Genomic DNA, 22847 nt, shown 5'->3' on the forward strand with positions numbered 1-22847 from the left:
CGGGGGAATATTTTTTTGGTGTTTTATCCCCCCATTTTATTTAAAAAAAAAAAAAAAAAAAAACTCGCTAATATAAGCTCACTATTGAATAGTTTACTCCAATTTATTTAATATCTTTCAATTTTACACCAACTGTTAACACTGCATAAAGCATTTCAAACAAATAAAAGCTAAGGGCTCTTTCATGTCCATAAAGGGAACGTGGTCTTTTAGCATTAGAGAAATTCACATCTCACTAAAGTAAAGCATTCAGAAGTCAGCACACTGGCCTCCTACCTAGCCCAGCATGGTCCAGTGGAACTTTCTGGAACATGACAGACAACTTCGTTATCCACTGAGATGACTGCTTAGCACTTGAAATATGGCTAGAGAGACTGAAGAGCTGAATCTCTCATTTTAATGCACTAAAATTTAAGTGTGCAGGCCTGGTGGCCTGGGCTACTGCACTGAACAGTGCAGTTAGAGGAACCAGGAGAAAGTAGAGACTTTGAAACATTCTTCCTTTAGCTTGGGCCTTGCTGACAAGCTCATGGCTGTCCCAGATCTGTTCAGAAGTTGTGAGAGAAACTCCAATTTCTTTTCTACTCTTCCTTGGACTAAGGAGGGTGTTTGTGACTGCCATCTTCAGGAAGACACCATTTGTCCAAGTCACTCCCGTCTCAGTAGAGGGGCCAGGACTGCTGATGGCAGAACATTCAGCTCACTGGCCCCGGCAGGAGGGCTTCCTGTCAAGGAATCTTCGCCCAGACTACAGAAACAGGCAAACAAACCCCATGGTGCCACAGATAGGAACTGCTAGGAGTGTCCAGCCTCCACCTAATGACCCAGAGCTTGTGCCAGGGGAAAACAGCACCTCTAAATAAAGTTGCCAAACTCCCAAGGCAAATGAAAACAAGCCCAGGCATTAAATACAGTCAGAGGAACCAACAGAAACACAGAAGGCAAGGCCAGCAAAGCTGCTATAATGGAAAGAAACACCGATTACTGTTTTTGGGCATAGTGGGGTGACCCTGGCAGCGGGGGGCCTACAGTGCTCACCTGCAGGCATATTCCACTGTGTAGATGGCTCCCTGACTCTGCTCCTCCCACCGCTGCATGTCGGCCTGTGGGGAATGGGGGGCTGTTAGCAGTGGGGGCTGCCACCTCTATCCTCCCAGCTCTCTGGGATGAAGCAACCGATCACCATGGCTACAGAGACTGACCCCTCCAGACCACGACCTGCAACTCCCCTCCCCCACCAGTCTAAGCTTTCTGTGAACACCTGGCTATAATGCCTTCGGGACTTTGCACTGACTGACTGTTCCCTCTGCCTGGAGTGCCCTTCCCTCTAGTCTTCACACAGCTCCCTCCTTCTCACCATACAGGTCCTAATGTAAGCCTGTTGTCCCCTTCCTCCAAATCTGCCCCACATCTGTCCACCTATGGCCTCAACCTGGCTCAGTGACCATATACCTTCTTGCTGGTGTCTCAACCTTGACTCTTATCCCAACAGCTCCTGTTCCACCAGATGGCCCCAGCTCATGACGTCTGAACCCTGGGGGCGTCAGTGGCAGGGGTGCAGGGGCTTACCTTATGCTGGGCCAGCTCTGGCAGAGAGCGGCGAACATGTTCCTGCAGCCGGTACAGGGCCACAGATGGCTCGTTGGCCAGGACGTAGACGCTCTCAGTGAACTTGTCTGTGACTGGGTCCAAGATCAGCCATCGGAGTGGAGGGCAGCAGAACAAAAAGGGGAGACAGGAGCAGGGAACAGACACAAAGAGACAAAGCATTAAACTCCTGATTGCTCAACCTGTGAGTCCAGCCAGAGCGGTGAGGAGTGTCTGGTCCACCACGGCAACTGGGTCACCTGTGGCCCAGACTATAGTTTGAAGGAAATGGTCACAGAAGGCCTCACTCATGATATTATTAATGCATCCAGTGAACTCATGACCTTTCCCCTCCCAAGCCCACTTGTAGTGGACACTGCTGCTGCCCACTCAGATCCCTATGCATCCCTTTTACCATAAATGAATAAATGAATCTGAGATTCTTCCTGGAGGATGAACTGGATCAGAAAGTGCCTGGAAGGTTATATCCCTGGGTAGCCCTCAGTCATGACTAAACATCGAGAGATATGAAAACCTGTGTCCCCCGCTGTGCGCTGGGACAATTGGAAGGCGTATCTTATCCCCTTGAGCCCCCTGCAGAATCCAACTGAGGCCTCCCTCTGTGAGATTTTATCTTTGCTCAGCCTACTCCTCAGACCTGTCCTATTTCCCCCTCTCCCCTGTGGGGCTAAGTCAGCCGGTCATCCACACTGTCCATGAGCAGATACTTCTGGTTCTGCCACAAAGAAAGGCCAAACCTCACGCATTATTACCACCTATTGCCCCCACTGGTCCAAGCATGGCCACCTCCCCTGGATGACAGATTCAGCTCCTCCTTGGTCTCCCTGCTTCCCCTCTTGCCAACAGTCCCATTTCCACAAAACAGATAGAGTGAGTTCCTAACAATAAACATATCAGGTATGTCCCTCCCGTGCTTGAAATCTTCCCTGGCTCCTATTAGCCAAAGAATAAAATCCACCTTCCTCACTATGGTCCCTAAGGCCCTAAGTGTTCTGTATGCTGTTGACCTCCCTGCTCTCTTCACCCTCTGCCCAGGCACAATGGCCTCCTAACTTCTTTGGACACTCCCAACACAGTCCAAAAAACCTTGCAGAGATGACTGAAAGGTTCTATAATCTATACTGTCCAGTATGGTAGCCACGAGCCATGTGCAGCTACTGGGCACTTGAAATGTGACTAATGTGACTCAGAAACTGAATTTTTAATTTATCTTAATTTTAATTAAACACTCACAAATACTGTGACCAGTTGCTACTGTATTGCAGTGCAGCTCTGAACACTTTGCCACCTCAGGGCCTTTGCATCTGTTGTTCCTGCCACTGATATGCCCTTCCCCTAGGCTTTTCTTCATGCCTCATATCTCAGCTGAAATATCACCTCCTGGGCAAAGCCTTCCCTGATTACCAAACTTAATCAGATGTCCCTTCTACCTCACTCTCAAACTCAGCACATTGTTTCATTTCTCTTATAAATTCTCATTCTTTATTAGGCTACATGTTTAAAGAAAAAAATAATTAAAGCTTAGATTATTGAGGGTAGGGGCTTCTCTGAGACTCAGTTTCCTCCTCTACAAAAATGCAATGATAACAGTACCCACCACAAGGTTAGCTACAGAGACGGACCCCTTGCCACTGTCCAGGGCAGTGCGGTTGGCAAGAGAGCGAGCGCTGGTGTGTCTGGGAGTCAAGAGAAGTTGCAAATGACTCTGTCCAGTGTGAACAGGTCGGGCTCACGGGCCTAACCTTCCACTTCCAAACTGTGTGTCCTTTTACTGTGTTAGGTCTCCTCGTTTTGAAAATGAGCATAGCAAAGCTTACACCTCAGTGTTGTTACAAAGGAGGTGGAATTAAATGTACTTGTGCCTTTTAATTAACTAGAAATGTGTGTAACGAAGTAACGAAAAAACTTTGATTTAAAGTTTGTGGCGTTCTGTAACTTGTAACTATGTGATTTACGAACATTTGATAAGCCAATGTAAACATACACAAATGCGTTAATATAAAAGGCAACAATTCGCACACGATTGCCACTCCCTAAGCGTTCTTCCAATGCATTACAAACATCAGGTCACTGAATTCTCACAATAACCCTACATGTGGAGGGAAGGAGATTATTATATCCCCCATTTTGAAGATGACAAAACCGAGGTACGGGGACTTTCTAAAGGTTTCAAAACTTGTAAGCAGCCGAACCAGGATTCGACGGTAATTCAGTGTCTGCCCCTCACGCTCCCTCCCCGCCTCTGCCCGCTCCTGCCACCTGTCAGTTGGTTCCTCCGCGAGTTCCTGACCGCTCTGTTCAGGCCTGGGCCGCGCTTTACCTTTCTTCCCCTTTAGCTGCATCTCGGGTTCCTCCATAGCGATCGCGGCCCGCAGAACCTGAGAACCGGAACCGGAAGTCTGGAGGTGGGGACAGATGCCTAAACTTTCCTTGAGAAGCCGGACACGGCCCTACCCCAGTTCTGGTACCAATTGGCCTGGCCTCCCCACTCCTCCGGCTACCCAGACAGGAGAGGAGCCGTGAGTGAGAGACTGAGGAAGGAGGCACAGTGGGAGGTGGGTGAGGAGGGGGCGGGGACCCCCTGAAACTCCAGAAGGGTCACGGAGGCGGGAGGGACAAGGGCGCCCTTCCTTCCCGAACTCCTTTTCCGGGGGTGGAGGAAATGGAGAAAACACTCCACACACCGTCCACTTCGGGCCGCGTAAACGGCTTTTTTGTCCCCCATGCTACCATCAAATCCCTGCACATGTTCATGTGACCCCTGGACAGCAGAGCGGACGTTGTTATGGACGGGGTAGGTTATAGTGTCGCCCCTTTAAATTCCGGACGCCCCGCCTGCTTCCTCTCCCCTCCCTCTGACTGGAAAAAGCCACGCCTGCCCGCCCGATACTGGAACCCATTGGCTCCCTCTGGAAAAACCTGTGGGCGGAGCTGGGGGAAGACCCGAGCAGGGTTCTCAGAGCCCTCTGAGGCTCCGCCCATCCTCGCTACCCTGAGGGTCCTTCCCGCGCTCCTAGGACGAGAACGCGCAGGCGCAACTGCATTGCTGCCCCCCCCGAGGTAACCACGCCCCTTCCCCAAGCCTTAAAGGACCAGGGGCAGCTACTAGGGCTACGGCCCTTCCGCACTTTTGTGGGGCGGGGGTGCGCAGGCGCAGTAGAGGAGCGCTGGGTTGGGGGTAGCGGTCGCGTATTAAGTTGCTCTCTGTCCCGGCAGAAACAGCCAGGTTGCTGAGGGTCCACGCTCCAGCTTGCCCCCGCTACATCAATTGGAGGAGAAAAGTTTGTGAATTGGGCCCCCAACTTTTGGGGGACCCAGGCTTTCTGCGTGGGCGGAGCGGGGGAAGACCCGAGCAGGGTTCTCAGAGCCCTCTGAGGCTCCGCCCATCCTCGCTACCCTGAGGGTCCTTCCCGCGCTCCTAGGACGAGAACGCGCAGGCGCAACTGCATTGCTGCCCCCCCCCCGAGGTAACCACGCCCCTTCCCCAAGCCTTAAAGGACCAGGGGCAGCTACTAGGGCTACGGCCCTTCCGCACTTTTGTGGGGCGGGGGTGCGCAGGCGCAGTAGAGGAGCGCTGGTTTGGGGGTAGCGGTCGCGTATTAAGTTGCTCTCTGTCCCGGCAGAAACAGCCAGGTTGCTGAGGGTCCACGCTCCAGCTTGCCCCCGCTACATCAATTGGAGGAGAAAAGTTTGTGAATTGGGCCCCCAACTTTTGGGGGACCCAGGCTTTCTGCGTGGGGTGACAGAGGAGGCTCGTTGGAGGTGAGTGAACCTCTTGGATCGGTTTGGAGGAGCTGGTGGGATGGAACCAATTATATCTTTGTCGAGTCCACAGTCATTCCAGGGCCACCTTCCAAAAAAATAACTACAGCGAATGTTTATTAAGCTCTGTCAGTATATCAGGCCCTCTGCTCAGCTGTTTACAGACATGACTTCTTTCAGACTTCATTTCCCTATTTTATTAATGAAGGGACTTAGGTTCAGAAAAATTAAGTCATGTGCCCAAGTTCACACAGTCTAAGTGGAAGGATTAGAACCCAGAAAGAGTTGGCCCCAGAGCCAGCGCTTTTAAGCATTGCCTGTTGTGTGTCCTGGTGGTGGGGAGGAGTGGGCCTGAAAAGCAGATGGACTCTGGTTTAATTTCTTGGCTGAGCCAGAGTTTACCTACCTTTACTGTGCACAGCCAGGTATGCAGTTGGTGCTTACGTAATAAGAGATGTTGACAATTGACATCATTCTCCTTTTGGCACCTCCACCAGCTTCCCCCATGGAACCTATCCAGCCTGCAGAGGACCTCAGCCTGACCCAGCAGTCCCCCTCCCCAGAATTTGGGGACCCTGACGATCCCGGGGATGAGGTCCCTGATGGCTCAGACACAGTGGTGCTCAGTCTCTTCCCCTGCACTCCAGAACCTGAGAATCCTGAACTGGATGCTGGTGCCTCCTCACCTCAGGGTAGGTACTTCTCCTGGGTTCTAGCCTCTGGTATTCAAAGACAGTGGAATGTCAGGCCCAAGATGGGGTCCCTGTCTTATGTCCCACCACCTAAGATGTGTCTTCCTGCTCTACCCAGCGAGAGATTCCTTATTTGTTTGTATTGTGGTAAAATCCACATAACATAAAAGTTACCATTTTAACCAGAATTGGGTACAGTTCAGAGTACAAAGTGGTGTGTAACCCCAATTTCTATCTATACTTCTAGAACATTTGCCTCACCCCAAAAGGAAACCCTGCCCAGGCCACTCCTTGGAGACCTGGGGCACGATGTCCACACAAGCAGCAGGACCCCTGAAACCTCCAGCCTCTCAAAAGACCTGAGGGCCTCACTCTGTACCTTATTTAATGTCTCTAGTGATAGGCAGGGCCCAGGACTCTGCTCCGAGTAATCCAAGGGTTGCCTTTTCTGAGGAGCAACAGGGTTCCCAGATTCTTCAGGTTTCAGTTGACCTCTTAGTGCCTATGGGGATGTCCCCAGACCACTGGCCAGTGGGTCCTGCAGTTTCAAGCTTCTTGGGGAGCTCAGCCCCAAGAGCATCAGTGGAGAGTGGATGGAGGAGTCATACAGTGTCTGTGGTAGCTTCAAGTCCCCAGGGTCTGGCTCGAAGCCTCAGAAACATACTGTAGGGAAGTTGAGGCCCTTCCTTTCTCTCTGAGCAGGCAACTCCCTGAAGCACTCCACAACCCTCACCAACCGGCAGCGGGGGAATGAAGTCTCGGCCCTGCCAGCCACCCTGGACTGTGAGTGGCCCCCATCCCCAAGGTGGGGGAGGGGTAGCAGGGTGGCAGAGCTGAGAGCAACTTGGGACAGGGTAAACTGAGGTACAGAGCAGGGATGAGACAGGTGAAGACTCTGCCTCTCTCTGGCCCCAGCCCTGTCCATCCACCAGCTCGCAGCCCAGGGAGAGCTGAGCCAGCTGAAGGAGCATCTGAGGAAAGGTGTGTGTCCATACCAGTGTGCTGACGTATCTGTGCTTGTCTGACCTTGTGTATTGATATGTGTTGACATGACTTGTGAGTGTCCACATGTGTGCCTGTGTCTATAAGCATGGCCATGTGTGTGCATCCATACATGTGTTCTCCCCTAGTCTGACCCCAGATGACTACCCCATCCCCGCTCCCCCAGTGCTGGGGAGCATGGGCAGGGGTGCAGTCCAGTGGTACCACCCCCTCCTGCCAGGTGACAACCTCATCAACAAGCCGGACGAGCGTGGCTTTACCCCACTCATCTGGGCCTCGGCCTTTGGAGAGATCGAGACCGTCCGCTTCTTGCTTGAGTGGGTGCGTTCCTCCCCAGCTAGGGGCTACTGGGGACTTGAGGGTTATATGGAGTCTTAGCTGAATCTGCTGGTGCTGTGTCTGTAAGATGCGGCTGCCATGGGGACCCCGTAATTCCAGGGGATGCTCCCACCACTCCCTCTGCTTTCCCCAGGGTGCCGACCCCCACATCCTGGCCAAGGAGCGGGAGAGTGCCCTGTCACTGGCCAGCACAGGCGGCTACACAGACATCGTGGGGCTGCTGCTCGAGCGTGATGTGGACATCAACATCTATGACTGGGTGAGGTACAACTCGCCAGCCTTGGGCACCTTGCAGGGTACCAGGCCTGCTTTGGGTGCTGAGAACACAAGACAGACTCATCCTGAGTCTCACAGAACTTCCAGGTTCTTTTTGTGCTGGGGGTGAGGAGCCGATACATAAAAAGCTGAGATGTAGTGAATAGCACTGTGATGGCAGGTACACAAGCAGCTGCAAGAGCCAAGGTGGCCTGTACGGCCAAGGGAGGTCAGGAAGGGCTTCCTGGAAGAAGGGGCATCTAATTTGATACCCAAAGGAGGAGCTAGATGGGCCAGGTGACAAGCAGGAGTAGGAACCACATTAAATTGGAGGGTGCCAGATGGCATGAGAATCCAGAAAAGAGTGCTGGTTGTCCCTGCCCCTGACAGAATGGAGGGACGCCACTGCTGTACGCTGTGCGTGGGAACCATGTGAAGTGCGTGGAGGCCTTGCTAGGTGAGTGGGAGTAGAGGCCAGCCCTGGGGATTCCAGAGCCCCAGCTGGTACAGCAAGAATCCTCAGGGCTAGGGAGGGATCAGAGCTCTGCTTGAACACATCTTGGGAAAGGTGGTCACTGCCTGCTTTTTCCAGAGGTTTGATCAGGGGGCAGGAGGTAGTGGGGTAGCACAGGGGTCTGGCCTAGGGGCTCTGGAGGTGAGGGTTCTGTTGGCCACATTCTTGGGAGAGCGCAGGCTCTCATCCAAGGCTACATTGGCAACTGGAAGACTTGGGGCTGCATCACTGGGGGTCACTGGACCTCTGGTCCTGCACCCCATTCTGGGCTCCCAACCCCCAGGCCCAGCACCCCCTGTAGCACCTGCTGTGCTTCGCAGCCCGAGGAGCCGATCTCACCACTGAGGCTGACTCTGGCTACACCCCAATGGACCTTGCTGTGGCTCTGGGATACCGGAAAGGTCAGCCTGAGATACATGGGGCAGACAGGGTACGGTAGGTGGGATGACCACAGAGGGAACATGGAACATTTCTCTATGTCAGGTGCTAGCAGCAAGAGTATTCACATTAGCAAACATTGAGTGCTACTGTGTACCTGGCCCAGGCACATGCTAGGCCTGGTTCTCAGGGGGCTTCCAGTGTACTGGGGGTGACTGTGTCAGTGACTGAGACCATGATGGGGGACACTCAGGCACTGAGAGGCCCAAAAGAGGTCCTGGCCCCATATCAGGATGGATGGGGGTTAGGGAGGGCTTCCTGGGACCTAAGTGGGGGAAGGATGGTCTAGGTTAGAGGAGCAGCACATGCAGAGGCCTGGCAGGGTGGGTTGCCCAGAGGGAGGGGGCCAGGCCACAGTGCACAGGGCTGTGAAGGCGGGATGTGGGTGTGAGCAGAGCCCTTAGAGAGACCCCAGTTTGACTTCTCCCTATACTTCCCCACCCATAAATCAGGGTGATCCTAACAGAACCAACCCCCGGGGTCATGGGGGGAATGAGGGCTTGGGAAATATCCTTTCCTTGCTTCAAGGAGTCTTACACCATTTGGGACGGAAATCAATTCTCACAGCTGCTCTCATCCTTTCCTAAATGTCATGATTTGCCAATTTTGTTTGGTAAGGAATATTTTCGTGACTCCGAAAAGCTCAAAAAATGCATTTTTACAAACTTATGCTCCTGGGATGGGGGCCTCAGTCTCCCCTAATGTGTCCTGGGAAGAGTATGGATTTTCCTGTGTATGAAGTGGGTCCTCCATCCAGGTGCAGGATGGAGAGGTCCCTGTTCATCACCCAAGGGAAGGATGCAGTTCTCAGGTCAGGTTCCTCACCCCGGTTCAACCCCCAAGGGGAAGGTGCAGATAGGCATATGCCTCTGCAGCCCACATTCCATTAGTACCCACCTTTCCCTTGTCCTGCTTCCAGTGCAACAGGTGATTGAGAACCACATCCTCAAACTCTTCCAGAGCAACTTGGTTCCTGCCGATCCTGAGTGAAGGCCACCTGCCCCCCAGGGACTCATACACTCAGGGAACAAAACAGTTGACCCAGAGCTGGGAGAACCCAGAACGGGCTTTAAAGGCAGCTCCTAGACAGGCAGTGGGAGGGGGCCCTTCCCGAGAGAAACCAATAAACCTGTGCAGAACTTGAAAGACTTCATTGTGCTTCTTTGAGGGCTTCCTGGAGGAAGCAGCTACACAGTGACCTCACACCTTCTCCCCCAGCACCCGCAGGTGGTAGATGACCACACGGCCAAAAAAGTCAGTGGTGTCCTCAAACATCACCTTCAGCCGGTCCACCTCGGCAGCTGGCACGGGAAAGGTGTGAGCACAGCAGTCAAGGGAAACAAGTGGCTTGTCGTTTCCGACCCACCAGCCCCTACCCATTCGAGTCAGACACCACCCTGCACACTGTGGACCCCTCTGAGACTCTCATGCAAAATAGGTAACCATCAGCCCATTTCACAGATGAAGCAATGCAGACCTAGAGGCCACTTTCTCAAGATCACATACAGGGCCCACAGCTTTCAGAGGCACAGATCATCCCACCCCAGAGGCCAGGGCAGGATATCTGAAGCGAGTTGTTATCCTCAGGGTAGAAATCCACAATCTTGTTGAGAGCCTCACACCCTTGGGAACCTGCAGCAGGAAAAGGGGCCAACTGTGAGGCTGGGGTGCCCCTACAAACCCCCCTTCCATGGCCTACCAGTACCTTCTAGGCGACCGCAGCGACTGGAGAAGCCTCCCTGGAACTGGATCTGCAGCTGGGAGACACGGATGCGCTGGGGAAACTCTAGTATCACCCACTGGGAGGGGCCCTGGAAGCAGACAAGGAAACAGGCCCACAGTCACTCCAGGCTCAAAGCCATGCTATGCCCCTCTCTCAGTCAATTGATGGGGTAGGATTCAGCACATGATCTTTCTGGCCAACCATACTGCTCAGCAGAGGTGCCCCGAAGTTCTCCAGGTACCCTTGACCCCTGAATCTGATTCACATGAGGGATGAAGGGTCCAGGGAGGTGCCTCACCTGATCTGAGTTCCAGCATGTCTCCTCATCCTGGTCGAACAGGTGCTTCTTTCCAAACTGCCGGGTGTTGCGATTCAGCACAGAACTCACCCTAGAGACACCAGAATCGGAAAGGAGAGCGGCTGGTCTCACCACTAGTCGGCCCCCTCCTCACCATCTTGCTCCACAAACCCCCAGCTCTAGCCACCGAGGACTCAACCCCTGGCCGAGGGTCCCGAACACTGCCCGCCCCTGCTCCGGGCTCTCACCTGCTGACTGTCTCTGCGCAAACCAGAGAGTGGGTCATCTCAGTTCCACAAGGCCTCGCAGGAGTCAGAGTTGGGCTCAGCCCGGGATTGAATCCTGGCGCCAATGCAGCCACAGCAGCGTGACCCTGTCCACGACTGAGTCTGCACGTCCTCACCTGCAGCACAGGACAAGCACCATCACTGCCCTGTCCACTGCAGTCCTAAATGTCGCCTCGATCACTCCCTTGCTAAAAAAAAAAATGGGAGTTTCAGGGAAACTGCCAATGGCGTGAGGCCAGGCTTTCACAGCGAGTCCAAGGAAGAGAAACAAGTTTCCTGTGGGTTTCAGCGGAGGTCGCTCCGGTTCCGAGCCTCAGTTTTTCCACGAACATAAAACCAAAAGCTGGACCCGGAACCGCAGGGACACTGCACAGGCGCAATGTGACTCAGGCCGCGCCGCTAGCGCTCCCGGGGCGGGGTTTAACTCGAGTCCCCTCCCCTCCGCGCCCGCCTCTAAAAGGGCCCGTGTCCGGTGATTGAGTTGCCCATGATGCTGGAGGAAGAAGGCTGGCAGGTAAAAGCAACCGTATGCCGACTGTGTGCGCGGCGCTGTCCTTTGGTGCCCGCAGGTATAGAGAACTGATTATGGAGACTGAGCGGCTTCTTATAAAGATGTCTTCTTACCTGAGAAGTCTGCCGAATTTATCTCCTAACTGCTAATGCAACCTGTGAACCCCTGCACCTTACTGCCTCCCAGAGGCCAAAGGAAGAGGTCACGATATTGAAAGTACAGGGAGTCTTCATCAGCCTTGTGGGTCTTGTCTGGGACACAGGAGGCCCAGCCTCCAAATCTGTCTTCCCAGTAAATCCTGCCTGGGACAGGCTTTCCGAAGGAGGGGGTTTTGAAGGATGAACAGGAGTCTGCCAAACAAGATTACACAAAGCCTCTGATACCAGGCTAAAGATTTGGTTCATCGATTGACTAAACAACTCCTGCCACTCCCTACTGTCCAGCCTGGTGCTGGATGATGCTGGAGACTGAAAGGCTTTAGTTCCAGCCCCATACCTGAGGAGTCCCCAATCTGGGTAACACAGAGCTAAACACACACACTCCCAGCCCCATGAGGCCAGGGCTGAGCCAGGGGAAGAGATGGCGCTGGGGAAGCAGGTGCTCTACCTAGAGGGAGGGCTTCCTGGAAGAGGGGATATTGTGCCTGCACTTTAATGGATGGGTAGGAGTTCACCAGGGTGAGAAAAATCTGGGAGTTGGGGGTGGGAGGAGGTCCAGGCAGGGAGAAGAGCACAAGCAAAGGCCTGGTTGAGTGAGTTTAAATAAAACATGTGGAGCCAGATCCTTCTGGGCCTGGAGCAGTCACAGAAGGTGTTTGAGAAAGGGCGGGACACCATCCGATGTACATGAATAGAGGGTTCTGAGACAGTTCAGCCACAGGCAGGAGGCTGCGGTTCCTGGCTTCAGCTGAATGGTCTGAGACCCACCCCCTTTCTTCAAAGACTGGGGGAATGGTCCTTCTGGCATCCTACTAGTGTCTGCCCAAGCCCGCTCCGGGAGGGGGTGCTGGCTGGGAAACTGGGACGGGACACTAGCAGGAGTGCCGCCCCATTGGCTCCTGCCTGCCAGGACTTCCTGCATTCAGTCATGGCCTGGTGCCATCCAGATCTGGCTCTCCTGGTTTCAGGGCCGGGGTTGGATGTGGCAGAAAATATCTCCCTCCCCCCAGAAGAAGTTCAGAACAGCATGGACCCTGGAAGGTCCAGTTCAAAGGCCTGGCTAGGCCACTTATTCACTGGCTGTGTGATCTTGGACAAGTATGTGGACCTCTGAGCCTCAGTTTCTCCATCTGTAAAATGGAGAGGATTCTATTTCTAGAACTACTGGAGAGTTCAATGGGATGGCACATGACAACAGTGCTGACCTTTGTTGAGAGCCCACCCTGTATTTTAACTTGAAGCCATGTTTCGTCTCCATCCACTAGCTCGGTAAACATTCTGTGCCTGTCTGTGTCACCTCCATTTTAAAGCAGAGGATACAGCCACTAGACCAAGGTCCACCAGGGAGGATATGCTTGCCCCGGACCCCCCACATTATTCCTGGTCTTGGCATGGAGCTGCCTTGCCCACTGGGATGGGGCCAACTCAGTACACTCTTCCTGCCTCCTCACCCCACCGGCGCCTGGGCATGAAAGAGCCTGCTGTTTCTCCAAGGAATTACCAACTCTAAGCTCCCAGCAGAGCAGCCAAAACTGGTCTATTCATTTGCTTGAGTGAGAAGAGACTGGGCAATACTTCCCCCCTCACCCCAGGGGATGGAGCAGAGAGCACTCTAGAGGAACCAGGAGCTGCAACTCTGGTTCACTGAGGGAAATTGAGGCACAGAAAAGCAGTCATTTGACTAATGTCACCCAGGGGGACTAGGATTCAAACCTCAGTCTGACTCTGGAGTTTCCTCCATCGGGCTGAGTTCTGCATCTTACTGGAGAGGAAAAAGAAGCTCAGAGAGGATCAGAGATTTGCTGAAGTCACACAGCAAGTATGGGTTAGCAAGGTCACTTGCTGGAGAGGCAGCCCCACCCATGGCAGAAAACAGGTCATTTCCATGAGTGTGTCATCCTGGAGCAAGGCAGGGAAAGGCCCGCAGACAGCTTTAAGTCCTGGTTTCTCCCTGGGGAAGAAGTGTAATGGTTTTCCCAGGCTGGAGAATCTTTGGGGGTAAGTGTGACTAGGTCTGACCGGCAGCCCCCTAGGGGCAGGTTGGGATCTGATTTACCTGCTGAGGTCTACCTGGGTCCAACAGGGCCAGCTCAAAGTAGACAGACTCCCCCTCAGTGCCAGCTGGACTGTTGGTCCTGGCAGGGTGTGAGCCTGGGTAAGTGAGGGTACCAGTGGGAGTGGGAAGGGCAGCCAAGCATGAAGGGACCGAGGTGAGCTCATGTGGGAACACCCTGGTACCCTGGGAGTACTGTACATCTCCAGGCTGGTGATGTGGTGCCAGGTGATCATGGCTGAGTGCTGGCTGGCTGTAGGTGTGCCCACAGCTGTAAATGTGGCTGGGTGTGAACAACATGGGGCAAATGTGGGCTGTTTGTGGCAGCCAGAAATGCTGAGGTACAGTGGGTGTGAACAGTAGTAGGTGTGTTTGAGTGTGACAGGACTCTACATGTGGCCAGACTTACAGTTGTGAGTTTGGTTGTGCACCAGGCATGACTTGTATACAGCCAGGCAAGGTGGTGTGTGGCCTGTGTGACTTATATGTAGCTTTGCCAGGTGTGGTTGTATATGAGCATAGTCACTGTGTGTCTGGGATGTAACTGTGTGTCAGTGGTTGTTGGTGACATTGTGTATGATAGATGTAAATCTGATTGCATGTGCCATGTCTGTGTGTCAACTTTGGTACGCTGAAAGGCACTTTGGGGATACTGTCCACCCCTGAGACCTAGCTCTCCTGGAGGGTCCAGCCTCTGGCTCCTGTTCTGGCTCACCAGCCCCTTCCCCTGCTCCCTCTCCACACTCACAGCAGCCCCTGGCCTGGGCCCCAGTGCGGAGGGAACAGAGAAGGCACTCAGGGCCGGGGGGTGGCTCACCCAATCCCAGTGCAGGCCTATAAATAGAATAGCTCTTTGAGCCCAGCAGATTCCCAGGCAAGGTTGCTTCATTCAAGCCCCCGGCAACAGCCCAGCCTGGGCCCCAGGCCAGACCCTCTAAGCTCAGCCCTGGCACCAGCCAGGGGGGCTAGGGTGTGGGAAGGAGGAGGAGTAGAGGGGGAGGGGGATTTGGAGGTGGGGGTCAGCTTGGCTCTGAGGCCACAGTCCTGGGCTCCCCCTTGACCCCTACCCAAACTGTACAGCCCTGGTCTGTCCCTCTGAGCCTGTTTCCCCAGCTGGAAAATGTGCAGTAGCATGATAGCAGCCCCCATCTTGTGTGTTTACTTCCCATCTCATTCCCCCAGCAGCTCTGTACAGTAGGGACTCTTAATTATCTGTTTCAGACAGGGAAACTGAGGCACAGAAAGAAGTGGCTGGCTCAGTGTTACTCTGTTAGGAGAAGTGGAGAGGGGTTCAAACCCTGGACTCATGGAGGCCAAGCTCCCGGCTCCCACGCACATCAAACAACCACAGCCAGACCCCCAACCCCCACTAGACCTCGTCACACCAGCCTGTCACCTGCAGACACATCAGAATGATCCCCAACGTCCATACCTCCTCTGTGATGAGTTAATAAGCAAAGCTCCCCAGTGTGTCACATTGGCCCCTAGGGTCACCACTCACCGACCCCCAGACCAGCAGGCTGGGTCCACACATGCAAGAATTGACATGTACAGACACCTGGGCAGCCTTGCATCCCTGGGGTCTTCCTTTATCCTTCACTTGTAACCACCCCCTATTTGGTAATTTTACTGAAACCATTTTGTCCTATTTGTCCCCCCATCAGACTGAGACCCATCCTCAGAGATGTGCAAACACATACACACACGGGACCTAGGGTGGACGCACAGACGCTCTACCCAGTAAAGTTCATTCTCAGCACTGAGAGACTAGGACCATGGGATGGGAGGTGGGAGAAAGGGTTCACCTCTTTAAGTTTTTATCCCTCCTCATTTCCATTTTTCATTGTGGTAAAATACATAGAACAAAATTTACCATTTTAAAATGTACAATTTAGTGGCAATAAGTATATTTGCATTATTGTGCAACCATCACCTCTCTCAAGCTCTGGAACATTTTCATCACCCCAAAAGGATGTACGCATTAGCAACCACTCCCTATCCCTCCTCACTCAGCCCCCCAACCACTAATATACTTTTTATCTATGGATTTGCCTGTTCTAGACAGTTCATATAAATGAAATTATACATGTGGCCTTTTGTATCTGACGTCTCTCATTCAGCATGTTTTCAAGGTTCATCCACATTGTAATGTCAGTGCTTCATTTCTTTTATGGCCAAGAAATATTCCATTGTATGGATCTAGGCTTTTTAGATTGGGTCTTCCTGCATCTCCCCACAAAGACGTACACATGTCCCCTGCCCAAAGCAAAAGGATTCCTGTGACAACAGTACTTGGTCTACAGCAGGCACTCCATAAATGCTGATTGGATAAAGGAATGAATGGTACGTTCTAGCTGAGGCTAGTAGAAACAGCTCTGGGGATATAAGATACCTGGGATCCTGATGAGTGAGTCTCTTAGCAGCTGTGCGACCCAGGGATCTTCCTATCCTCTCTGAGTCTCAGTTTCCTCTCTTAAATAGGATAAAACAGTAACCCTACCCTAAACTGCTTCAAGTGTGAGCGCTGGAAAGTCAAGGCTTGGATTGAAATCCCAGCTCTGCTCTCACTCTCCACGTGACCTTGGGAGCGACTTTGTCTCCCTGGGGCTCAGTTTCCCCACCTGTAATATGGGGCAGGCCCCACCATCGGGGTCTGGGGACATTTAACGTGGCTCTTGGGGGGAAGTGAACGGGCGTGGGGCGGGAAAATCAAGCGCGGTCTTCTCTTAGGTGGAGTGAGCGGTGTTGATGGAATTTTAGGCAGTGGGAGTCCCCTCGCTCCCACAGCCGAAGGCCTCGGGCCTCGGCTGCGCATGCGCATAGCAGCCCCGTGTCCCCTTTATAAGCGCTGAGGCGGCGCTGGGGCCAGCCGAGCGCAGGGCGCAGGGGCTGGACCCGACGCCCGCAAGAGCGGAGCGGGAGCGGAGCCGAGCGTCCTTTGTGCCGGGCGACCGCCCCAGAATGCGTCCGAGCTAGGAGCCAGGTGGGGGTCTGTCGCGGGGAGGCAGCAGCTTTGGGGGAGAAGTCCTCGGGGCTAGACATAGAGCCCGGGATTGGGGGAGCTGGGATCAAAGAGATACCCCCAGAATGGGGAGGGGACTGCCAGGGGGAGGGGAGCCCAGGATGAGGAGGGAACGTAAACTGGGAGGGGGCCTTGGGAATGTCAGGGGCACTTGGATTCGGGGATAAGGTTTGGGGAATGCAGATATCAGCCCACGGTGGGGAAGGGGCTGGCTGGAGGTAGGTCTCAGAATCGAGGAGGAGGCACTGGGAACCAGGGCCAGGGGAGGGGCACCCTGAGTTTAGAGAGAAAAGGGGGACACCTAGGTGCTGTATGGGGACACCAAGACAGGGTACCCCAATGTCTGAGCTGAGACACCCCAGGATTTTAAGTGAGGATTCCCAATTTGCAGATGAACAGAGGATGCCAGGCTGGACTACAGCTAAAGTGGTCCCCACATCAGCTTGAGCCCAATGGAAGGGGGTTTGGGCTAAGAGTGAATGGCCACGGGCGCCTTATGGTCTCCCTGTCCCTTTGGCCCTGGCTCTATCACCACATTCTGACTTAGGAAGGAGACTCTGGGGGTTCTATCCCAAGGTGGTCCTTGTTGTTCTCTCAGACCTGGAGTTGGGGTGCTGTCCTTTCTCCCAGGGAGCACACTGAGTCTCCCAGGTGAATGCTGGGTTGGAGTTATGCAGTTATGCATCCCCAGGACCTGTGAGGGGCACCAGTCCAAAGAGGGGGCTGCCACAAGCACCTCCACATCTGATTATGTTCTCACAGTGAGACACAGACCTGTGCCTCACCCCTTCAGTTCCATCTGTCTGTATGGGTGCATGTGAAAGTCCTGGCTTGGTTTGGAGGCACAGGCTCTGGGAAGTGGGGGACTGGAACCTCCAGCCTGGCCATGAGTGACCCCCATCCCTGCATACAGGGCTTTGTTCCTCTCAACAGCATTGAAGGGAGACAGCCAGGCCCAGGAAAGGGTTGGTGCTGGGCCCCAGCAGGGGACTTGGGGGAAGGGCAGGGAGGGAGGGGTAGCAGACCATGGGACCCCAGAACCCAGTAGCCTCGCTGGCTTCTGGGCATTCCCAAATGGAAGATGCCTCCACCCAAGGAAGTGGAGGCTTTGTGTCTACCCTGTGCTGGGAGAGGGTGTGTGCCCATAGCGGGGTCTGGGTCCTCTGTGAATCTGTGACCAAGGTTGTGTCTTTGTTAGGAAACTTGTGCCAGGGGCTGTGTCACCAGGTGTCAAAATGATGTGTGCCCATCAGTTACCAAGGCCACATTTATCCAGCCCGGTCTGTGCCAGGGGCTGGTATCGCCATGTGTGAGTGTGTGTGAGTAGCTGTCTGACAGTATGGCCTCATCAAAGGGTTTATGTGGGGAGCCTGAGACTGTGGGTGTGTGTCTTTGTGCAGAAGACGTGCTGCCTGCCTTGTAAGTGCCCATATTGTCTCTTTGTTAATGCCACTGTGAATCTCTGCGTGTGTGTGTGTATATCTCCCAGGCTGAGTCTGGGGTGTGTGGCCGTGTGTGTGTCTGTCCCATGTGTACAGCAAGGGTCTTCTCCATGTGATTGGCAGAGTGGACCCTGGGTGTGAGATGGGGTCTGTGTACAGAGTGCTAACAGGGAGATGTTGGCAGGGGTTTCAGGTCTCCAAGTGGGCAGCCTGGGATGATTTACTGAGACGGCTTCCTTTCTGCTCCGAGGAGTTCCACACTTGCGCCCAGGCACACATATGCCTTGACTCCCAGGCAAGAGATACACACATGTGCTCATAGCCCCTGCTAAGAGGCACTCATACCCACACATCCAGAGACCACAGAGGGTCCCCCTACACTCCACCCAGTACACAGATCTGCTTCAGACCTGTGCACACATCCACACACCACAGGGCACAACCTCACAGACATCCTTGCCTTAACACAAAACCCTGATACACACCCAGGCACAAACACACAAAAATGCCTGCTGGCAAACTCATTCTCATTCAGGGTCCACTGAGATAGGAGGTGGGCATGAGGGAGGGGGACACACACACACACACACACCCTCTCTTGTCTATCTGCCCCTCCCCCATACCACTCTCCGCAGGCCCCTACTTGCATATGTATGAGGCTCATGCTTTATTCATGAGGGGACTAGCCCCAGACAGCTGTGTAAATGCTCACCTCTGGCAGCCCTAGGGAGGAGGTATTTTGAGAGAAGGGATGTGGGTGTGTGAGGGTGCAAGTGGAGGGGACTAAGTGTGTGGGGGAGAGCACGTGTGGGTGGAGGGGGTGCACCTGAAACTGTGTCACCATGTTGGACTTCCTCTGTATATTTGCGTGTGTACATGAGGCTTTGTGCACATAAAGCTGTTTTTAAACTTAACATTTCTAGGACTTAACACATTTTGGATTATTTCCTCCTCACAATAACCCCATGAGGTACATGCTTGGTGATCCTCATTTTACAGGTGGGGAAACTGAGGCAAAAAATGATGAAGCAGCAAAAAAAGGCAGGGCTTGAAGCCCACTCATCTGGATGTAGTCTGAGCTCTTAACCATATAGTGTGTGGGGGTGTGTGTGGAAATTCTGGGAACTTGCCCCCTCCTAAGGCCCTACTGATACAGCTCAGAGTCCTGCCCCACCCTCTGATACCCAGCCAGACAGTCCCAGTGCCTGGCCTCTACCCTGCTGTGCAGCCCTAAGAAAACTGTTAGCCCTCTCTGAGCCCTGAGGAGCTGTGTTTAGGCAAGGAGACCAAGTGGGTACTGCTGCTGCCTTGCTGCCCGAGTTCAGCACCACGGACAGGTCACAGGATGGCCTCCCAGTAGGGGCCTCAGGGAGCTGGGTACCCACATTCGGGAGGAGGCCAGTTGGCCCCACAACACTCCTCCCTTTCTAGACTCCACCCACACTCCCCTCTCAAGGCTACTCTTTTATGGCGAGGAGGGTGCAAGGGCTGGATTTGCAGGTGACATTCTAACTTTCCATCTGCTCTCACCTCCTGAGCCCTGGTGAGGTGGGTCCCCTCCCCAAGGTTTTTAGAATGTGAGGTTAGAGAGAGCACTGCTGTGTCCCAGTGCCTGGAATGGGCCTTGCTTACAGTTGGTGCTCAATATTGTCCACTTTATGCCTATGGCCACAACCCTTGTAGAAGGCTGGACCCACAGCTAGAGTTTCTCTGTGGACCTAGGAGACATCTTTCCCAGGCAGTGTGAAGTTGGGGGTAGAGTGGGATGGGTGGAGCTGACGCCCCTTCCTCCAGTTAGGACTTGGCAGTGCCTCAAAAATCCCAGAAACCAAGAATAGAATCTTGTCGCCAACCAAATCCTGGAATTGAAGCTGAGAATCGTGTCATTCAGCAAACCCAAATTGAAGGTTGGCTTGGAGGCTAGCCTGCTGCCAGAACTGGGGACCCTGGGCAGACTGGGACTGGTTGCTACCCTCTAGGACCCACACCCCAGTCTGAAGGGGAAGGCCAACTTGAAAAACAAGATTTTGATCTTGCCTCTATTAAGGTCAATAATAATAACAGCTGAAATTTATTCCTTTGTGCCAGGCAGTTCTAAGCATTTTATACGTATTGACTGTATTAACTCATCTGTTCCTTTCAACTACCTGATGTTATCCCCATCTGACCTACGAAGAAACTGAGACACAGGAAAGCTAAGCTACCTGCCCAAGGTCACACAGCAAAGAACAGATTGAGATAACCCCAGGTTTTGATTCACTCCAGCACCCATACTTCTGACCACGAGACATCACTGCTGGGATTCTGAAGTCATTCTGAGTTTAAATCCTGGCTCCACCCTTGCTTGTTGCCTGTGTAACCTTGAGTGACACACTGGTCTCTCTGAGCTCCCGTTTCCAGATTTGTAGAGGGAGGACTTGTTTTTTCCATGCTAACTGTGTTGGAGGGTTGTGCTCACTCCCCTCTTTCTCTCCATCTTGATCCAGGTCCAGGATGGAGGCCACATCTGTCTGGGCCTCAGGCCTCCTGGTGCTCCAGATGCTGCTTTTGGTGGCTGGGGAACAGGGTGAGTTGGCTTGGTGGGGTGGGAGAGGTTGGGATCTGGGGGCTGGACAAGATGGGACAGCTTTTTAACTCAAGAGCCTTCTGCTGGTTCCCTGGCTTGGTGTGGAGGATAAAATGAGAATAGATGAAAAAGGTCTTTGAACAGTCAAAAGCGAATGAGACACCTGAGAGGTTATTTTTAGCCATTGCCAGAGGAGGCTGGAGGTTCCTGCCTCTCATCATTTTGCTATGATGAGAGAGGAGGAGGGATTGAGGGAGGCAGGGAGGGGTGAGGGAGAGAGAAGGAAGAATGAGAATAATGCAGATTGATTAGTGATGCCTGCCATGGATAAGGCTATAGAAATAAAGGTGTGTGTACCTCTCCCTGGCATCTCCTCAGTGGTGGTCAAATGCCCAGGCTTTAGAAATGCCTCCTGATTTGCTCTGTAGTCACAGGTAAGTATGGTGATCTCTCTGAGCCTCAGTTTTCTCAACCCCTCAAAAAGAGAATAACACATGGCTATTTCTGCAGATGGTTATAAACATCAGACAAGCTGCTTGCTATCTATAAAGTGCCTATTATGTAGAAGGTATTTCACAAACACCACTTCCCTTCCAATGGCTCTCACTTAACTTCTGGGGAAACCACGGCTCAGAGGACAGTGACTTTCTCATGGTCATATAGTGAGTCAGTGACAGAGTCACTGGCCTCTGGGATCTGACTCTGAGTAGAGGCAGAACTAAGAAGGGATTTGGCCCCATTCCTCCTCTTCTGCTCAAATTGGAGTGCAGATCACAGATCTGTGCACTGCATCATGATGTTGTATAGGCAACCTACCCTTTCTGGCCTCAGTCTCCTTACCTATAAAGTGAGGGAAATAGTCTCTGCTAGCTGTTGCCTCTGAGTCAGGCCTCTCTCCACCTTCCCCATCCCAGATACACAGGACACCACTGCTGCTTCCACCACTGCCATGGAGAAGGAGCTCCACATGCAGAAGGTGGGGTCTGGGTCAGTGCGGGCTGCGCTGGCAGAGCTGGTGGCCCTGCCCTGTCTCTTCACTCTGCAGCCACAGCCGGGTGCAGCCCGAGAAGCCCCTCGGATCAAGTGGACCAAGGTGCGGACTGCATCAGGCCAGTGGCAGGACTTGCCCATCCTGGTGGCCAAGGACAACATGGTTCGAGTGGCCAAGGGCTGGCAAGGACGCGTGTCCCTGCCCACCTACCCCCGGCACCGAGCCAATGCCACGCTACTACTGGGGCCACTGAGGGCCAGTGACTCCGGGCTCTACCGCTGCCAGGTGGTGAGGGGCATCGAGGATGAGCAGGACCTGGTGTCCTTGGAGGTGACAGGTCAGTTGGGGGCAGGGCATAGGCCAAAGCTGGGAGGGAGAGGGGCTGAGCCTGCAGCCCACCCACCCACACTGAATGTCACCCTAGAAATCACTCCTTCAACAGTGATTCCCTTTCAAGTCTTCTGATGAAGTCACAAAGAAAGTTACTACTCCTTCTTTAACACTTCTCTCTCTTTTAGCTAAGAGCAAGCAGCCTCTGGCTCAGTCTCTTGTGGACCACAGGATTCCACAGGATTTCGTAACCTTGTTTTAAGTCCATTTCATGGTTACCTACTTTTACAGAAGGGAAAGAATATTTGGTTTCTGTTTAAAATTTGTTTTTTAAAAAGTTAGGTTCTTTTAAAAATTTAATTGAAAAAATATATTAAGTAAATAATAGTCCTCAAATACCTGTTTAACCAATTCCTGTATTAAATTCTTACAAGACAAAAAAAATTTTAATTGTTATTTTAATAATTAGATTAATAAAAATGCATTTATTTTATTAAATATTTATTTTATTTAATTATTAACTAGAACAGGGCATGGCACATAGTATATGCCCAACAGATATTTGAGGAATGACTCAGTGAATGGATTGTTGTGTGGAAAACATCCTGTGAACTCCTGCTGGGAAGTAAATGTCCCTTAACCTCTGTTGGCCATGGGCAAGTCCCTGCAGCCCTGTCTTGGGGCACAGTCTCCCCCTACCCAATAGTATTTCACTGCATATTTTATAGTCAATCAGTCATCCCCTTTCCAAGGCCTCACTTCTCAAAACCAATAAACTTCAAAGAAAACTGGTAAGTGGTGAAGGAAGGGATTTCTACCTCTGGGTTTGTTCAATTCATTAATTCAGCAAACCAGT

The 22847-nt window shown here is 52.8% G+C and overlaps 4 protein-coding genes and 1 long non-coding RNA gene across 14 annotated transcripts in view; 3 read left to right on the forward strand and 2 right to left on the reverse strand.

Annotated features, from left to right (window-relative positions):
- The window catches only part of BORCS8 (BLOC-1 related complex subunit 8), a 9336-nt gene extending 5204 nt beyond the window's left edge, over window positions 1-4132 (reverse strand). For 2 of the 3 annotated variants that reach the window (XM_006904336.3, XM_015586908.2), the window contains exons 1-3: window positions 3929-4107; window positions 1570-1682; window positions 1039-1103 (exon numbers count right to left, since the gene is read on the reverse strand). In XM_006904336.3, the coding sequence (XP_006904398.1) occupies window positions 1039-1103; window positions 1570-1682; window positions 3929-3965 (215 nt within the window). In that variant the 5' untranslated portion in view covers window positions 3966-4107. Of the gene's footprint in view, window positions 1-1038; window positions 1104-1569; window positions 1683-3928 lie in introns of all 3 variants that reach the window. The other variant, XM_025044162.1, reaches the window with a different exon arrangement.
- On the forward strand, window positions 4033-4926 carry LOC112476609. Its single transcript, XR_003045171.1, has 4 exons — window positions 4033-4163; window positions 4381-4402; window positions 4626-4668; window positions 4825-4926. It is a non-coding gene; the product is annotated as an uncharacterized LOC112476609 (long non-coding RNA).
- Window positions 4927-5120: 194 nt separating this feature from the next.
- RFXANK (regulatory factor X associated ankyrin containing protein) lies at window positions 5121-9756 on the forward strand. Of its 8 annotated transcripts, none has more exons than XM_015586881.2 (10): window positions 5121-5370; window positions 5868-6062; window positions 6765-6845; window positions 6978-7043; window positions 7285-7385; window positions 7537-7662; window positions 8049-8115; window positions 8493-8573; window positions 9368-9421; window positions 9530-9756. In XM_015586881.2, the coding sequence occupies exons 2-10, from the start codon at window positions 5876-5878 to the stop codon at window positions 9598-9600; spliced, it is 834 nt and encodes a 277-aa protein (XP_015442367.1). In that variant the 5' UTR covers window positions 5121-5370; window positions 5868-5875; the 3' UTR covers window positions 9601-9756. The 8 variants fall into 8 exon arrangements, 4 of the variants coding, with proteins under 4 accessions (XP_015442367.1, XP_024899919.1, XP_024899920.1 ...); XR_003045167.1 differs by having other exon boundaries at window positions 5122-5370; window positions 8456-8573; window positions 9530-9591; XR_003045168.1 differs by lacking the exon at window positions 9368-9421 and having other exon boundaries at window positions 5122-5370; window positions 8456-8602.
- NR2C2AP (nuclear receptor 2C2 associated protein) lies at window positions 9745-11317 on the reverse strand. The gene is made up of 5 exons (XM_006904342.3): window positions 10880-11317; window positions 10632-10722; window positions 10316-10421; window positions 10175-10242; window positions 9745-9927 (listed from the first exon to the last, which is right to left on the reverse strand). Exons 1-5 carry the CDS (start codon window positions 10915-10917, stop codon window positions 9811-9813), a joined length of 420 nt encoding a protein of 139 aa, XP_006904404.1. The 5' UTR covers window positions 10918-11317; the 3' UTR covers window positions 9745-9810.
- A 5261-nt stretch (window positions 11318-16578) lies between these two features.
- NCAN (neurocan) overlaps window positions 16579-22847 on the forward strand; it is a 24341-nt gene continuing 18072 nt past the window's right edge. The window contains exons 1-3 of the mRNA XM_025043714.1: window positions 16579-16623; window positions 20591-20670; window positions 21585-21998. Coding sequence (XP_024899482.1) covers window positions 20598-20670; window positions 21585-21998 — 487 coding nt within the window. The 5' untranslated portion in view covers window positions 16579-16623; window positions 20591-20597. The remainder of the gene's footprint in view (window positions 16624-20590; window positions 20671-21584; window positions 21999-22847) is intronic.

This window comes from Pteropus alecto, unplaced genomic scaffold (assembly GCF_000325575.1).
Source record: "Pteropus alecto unplaced genomic scaffold, ASM32557v1 scaffold160, whole genome shotgun sequence".
NCBI classification, from domain to species: Eukaryota; Metazoa; Chordata; class Mammalia; order Chiroptera; family Pteropodidae; genus Pteropus; species Pteropus alecto.

Bases quoted from the DNA above. Each gene is read 5' to 3' on its own strand.
- RFXANK (XM_015586881.2), top strand. From the start codon at position 5,876: ATGGAACCTATCCAGCCTGCAGAGGACCTCAGCCTGACCCAGCAGTCC. The intron at 7,044-7,284 runs GTGTGTGTCCAT...CCCTCCTGCCAG, and splicing joins GAAGGAGCATCTGAGGAAAG to GTGACAACCTCATCAACAAG. The intron at 8,574-9,367 runs GTCAGCCTGAGA...TCCTCCATCCAG, and splicing joins GGCTCTGGGATACCGGAAAG to GTGCAGGATGGAGAGGTCCC.
- NR2C2AP (XM_006904342.3), bottom strand. From the start codon at position 10,917: ATGACCCACTCTCTGGTTTGCGCAGAGACAGTCAGCAG. The intron at 10,243-10,315 runs GTACTGGTAGGC...TTCCTGCTGCAG, and splicing joins TCGCTGCGGTCGCCTAGAAG to GTTCCCAAGGGTGTGAGGCT. The intron at 9,928-10,174 runs ATATCCTGCCCT...TGCTGTGCTCAC, and splicing joins AGGATAACAACTCGCTTCAG to ACCTTTCCCGTGCCAGCTGC.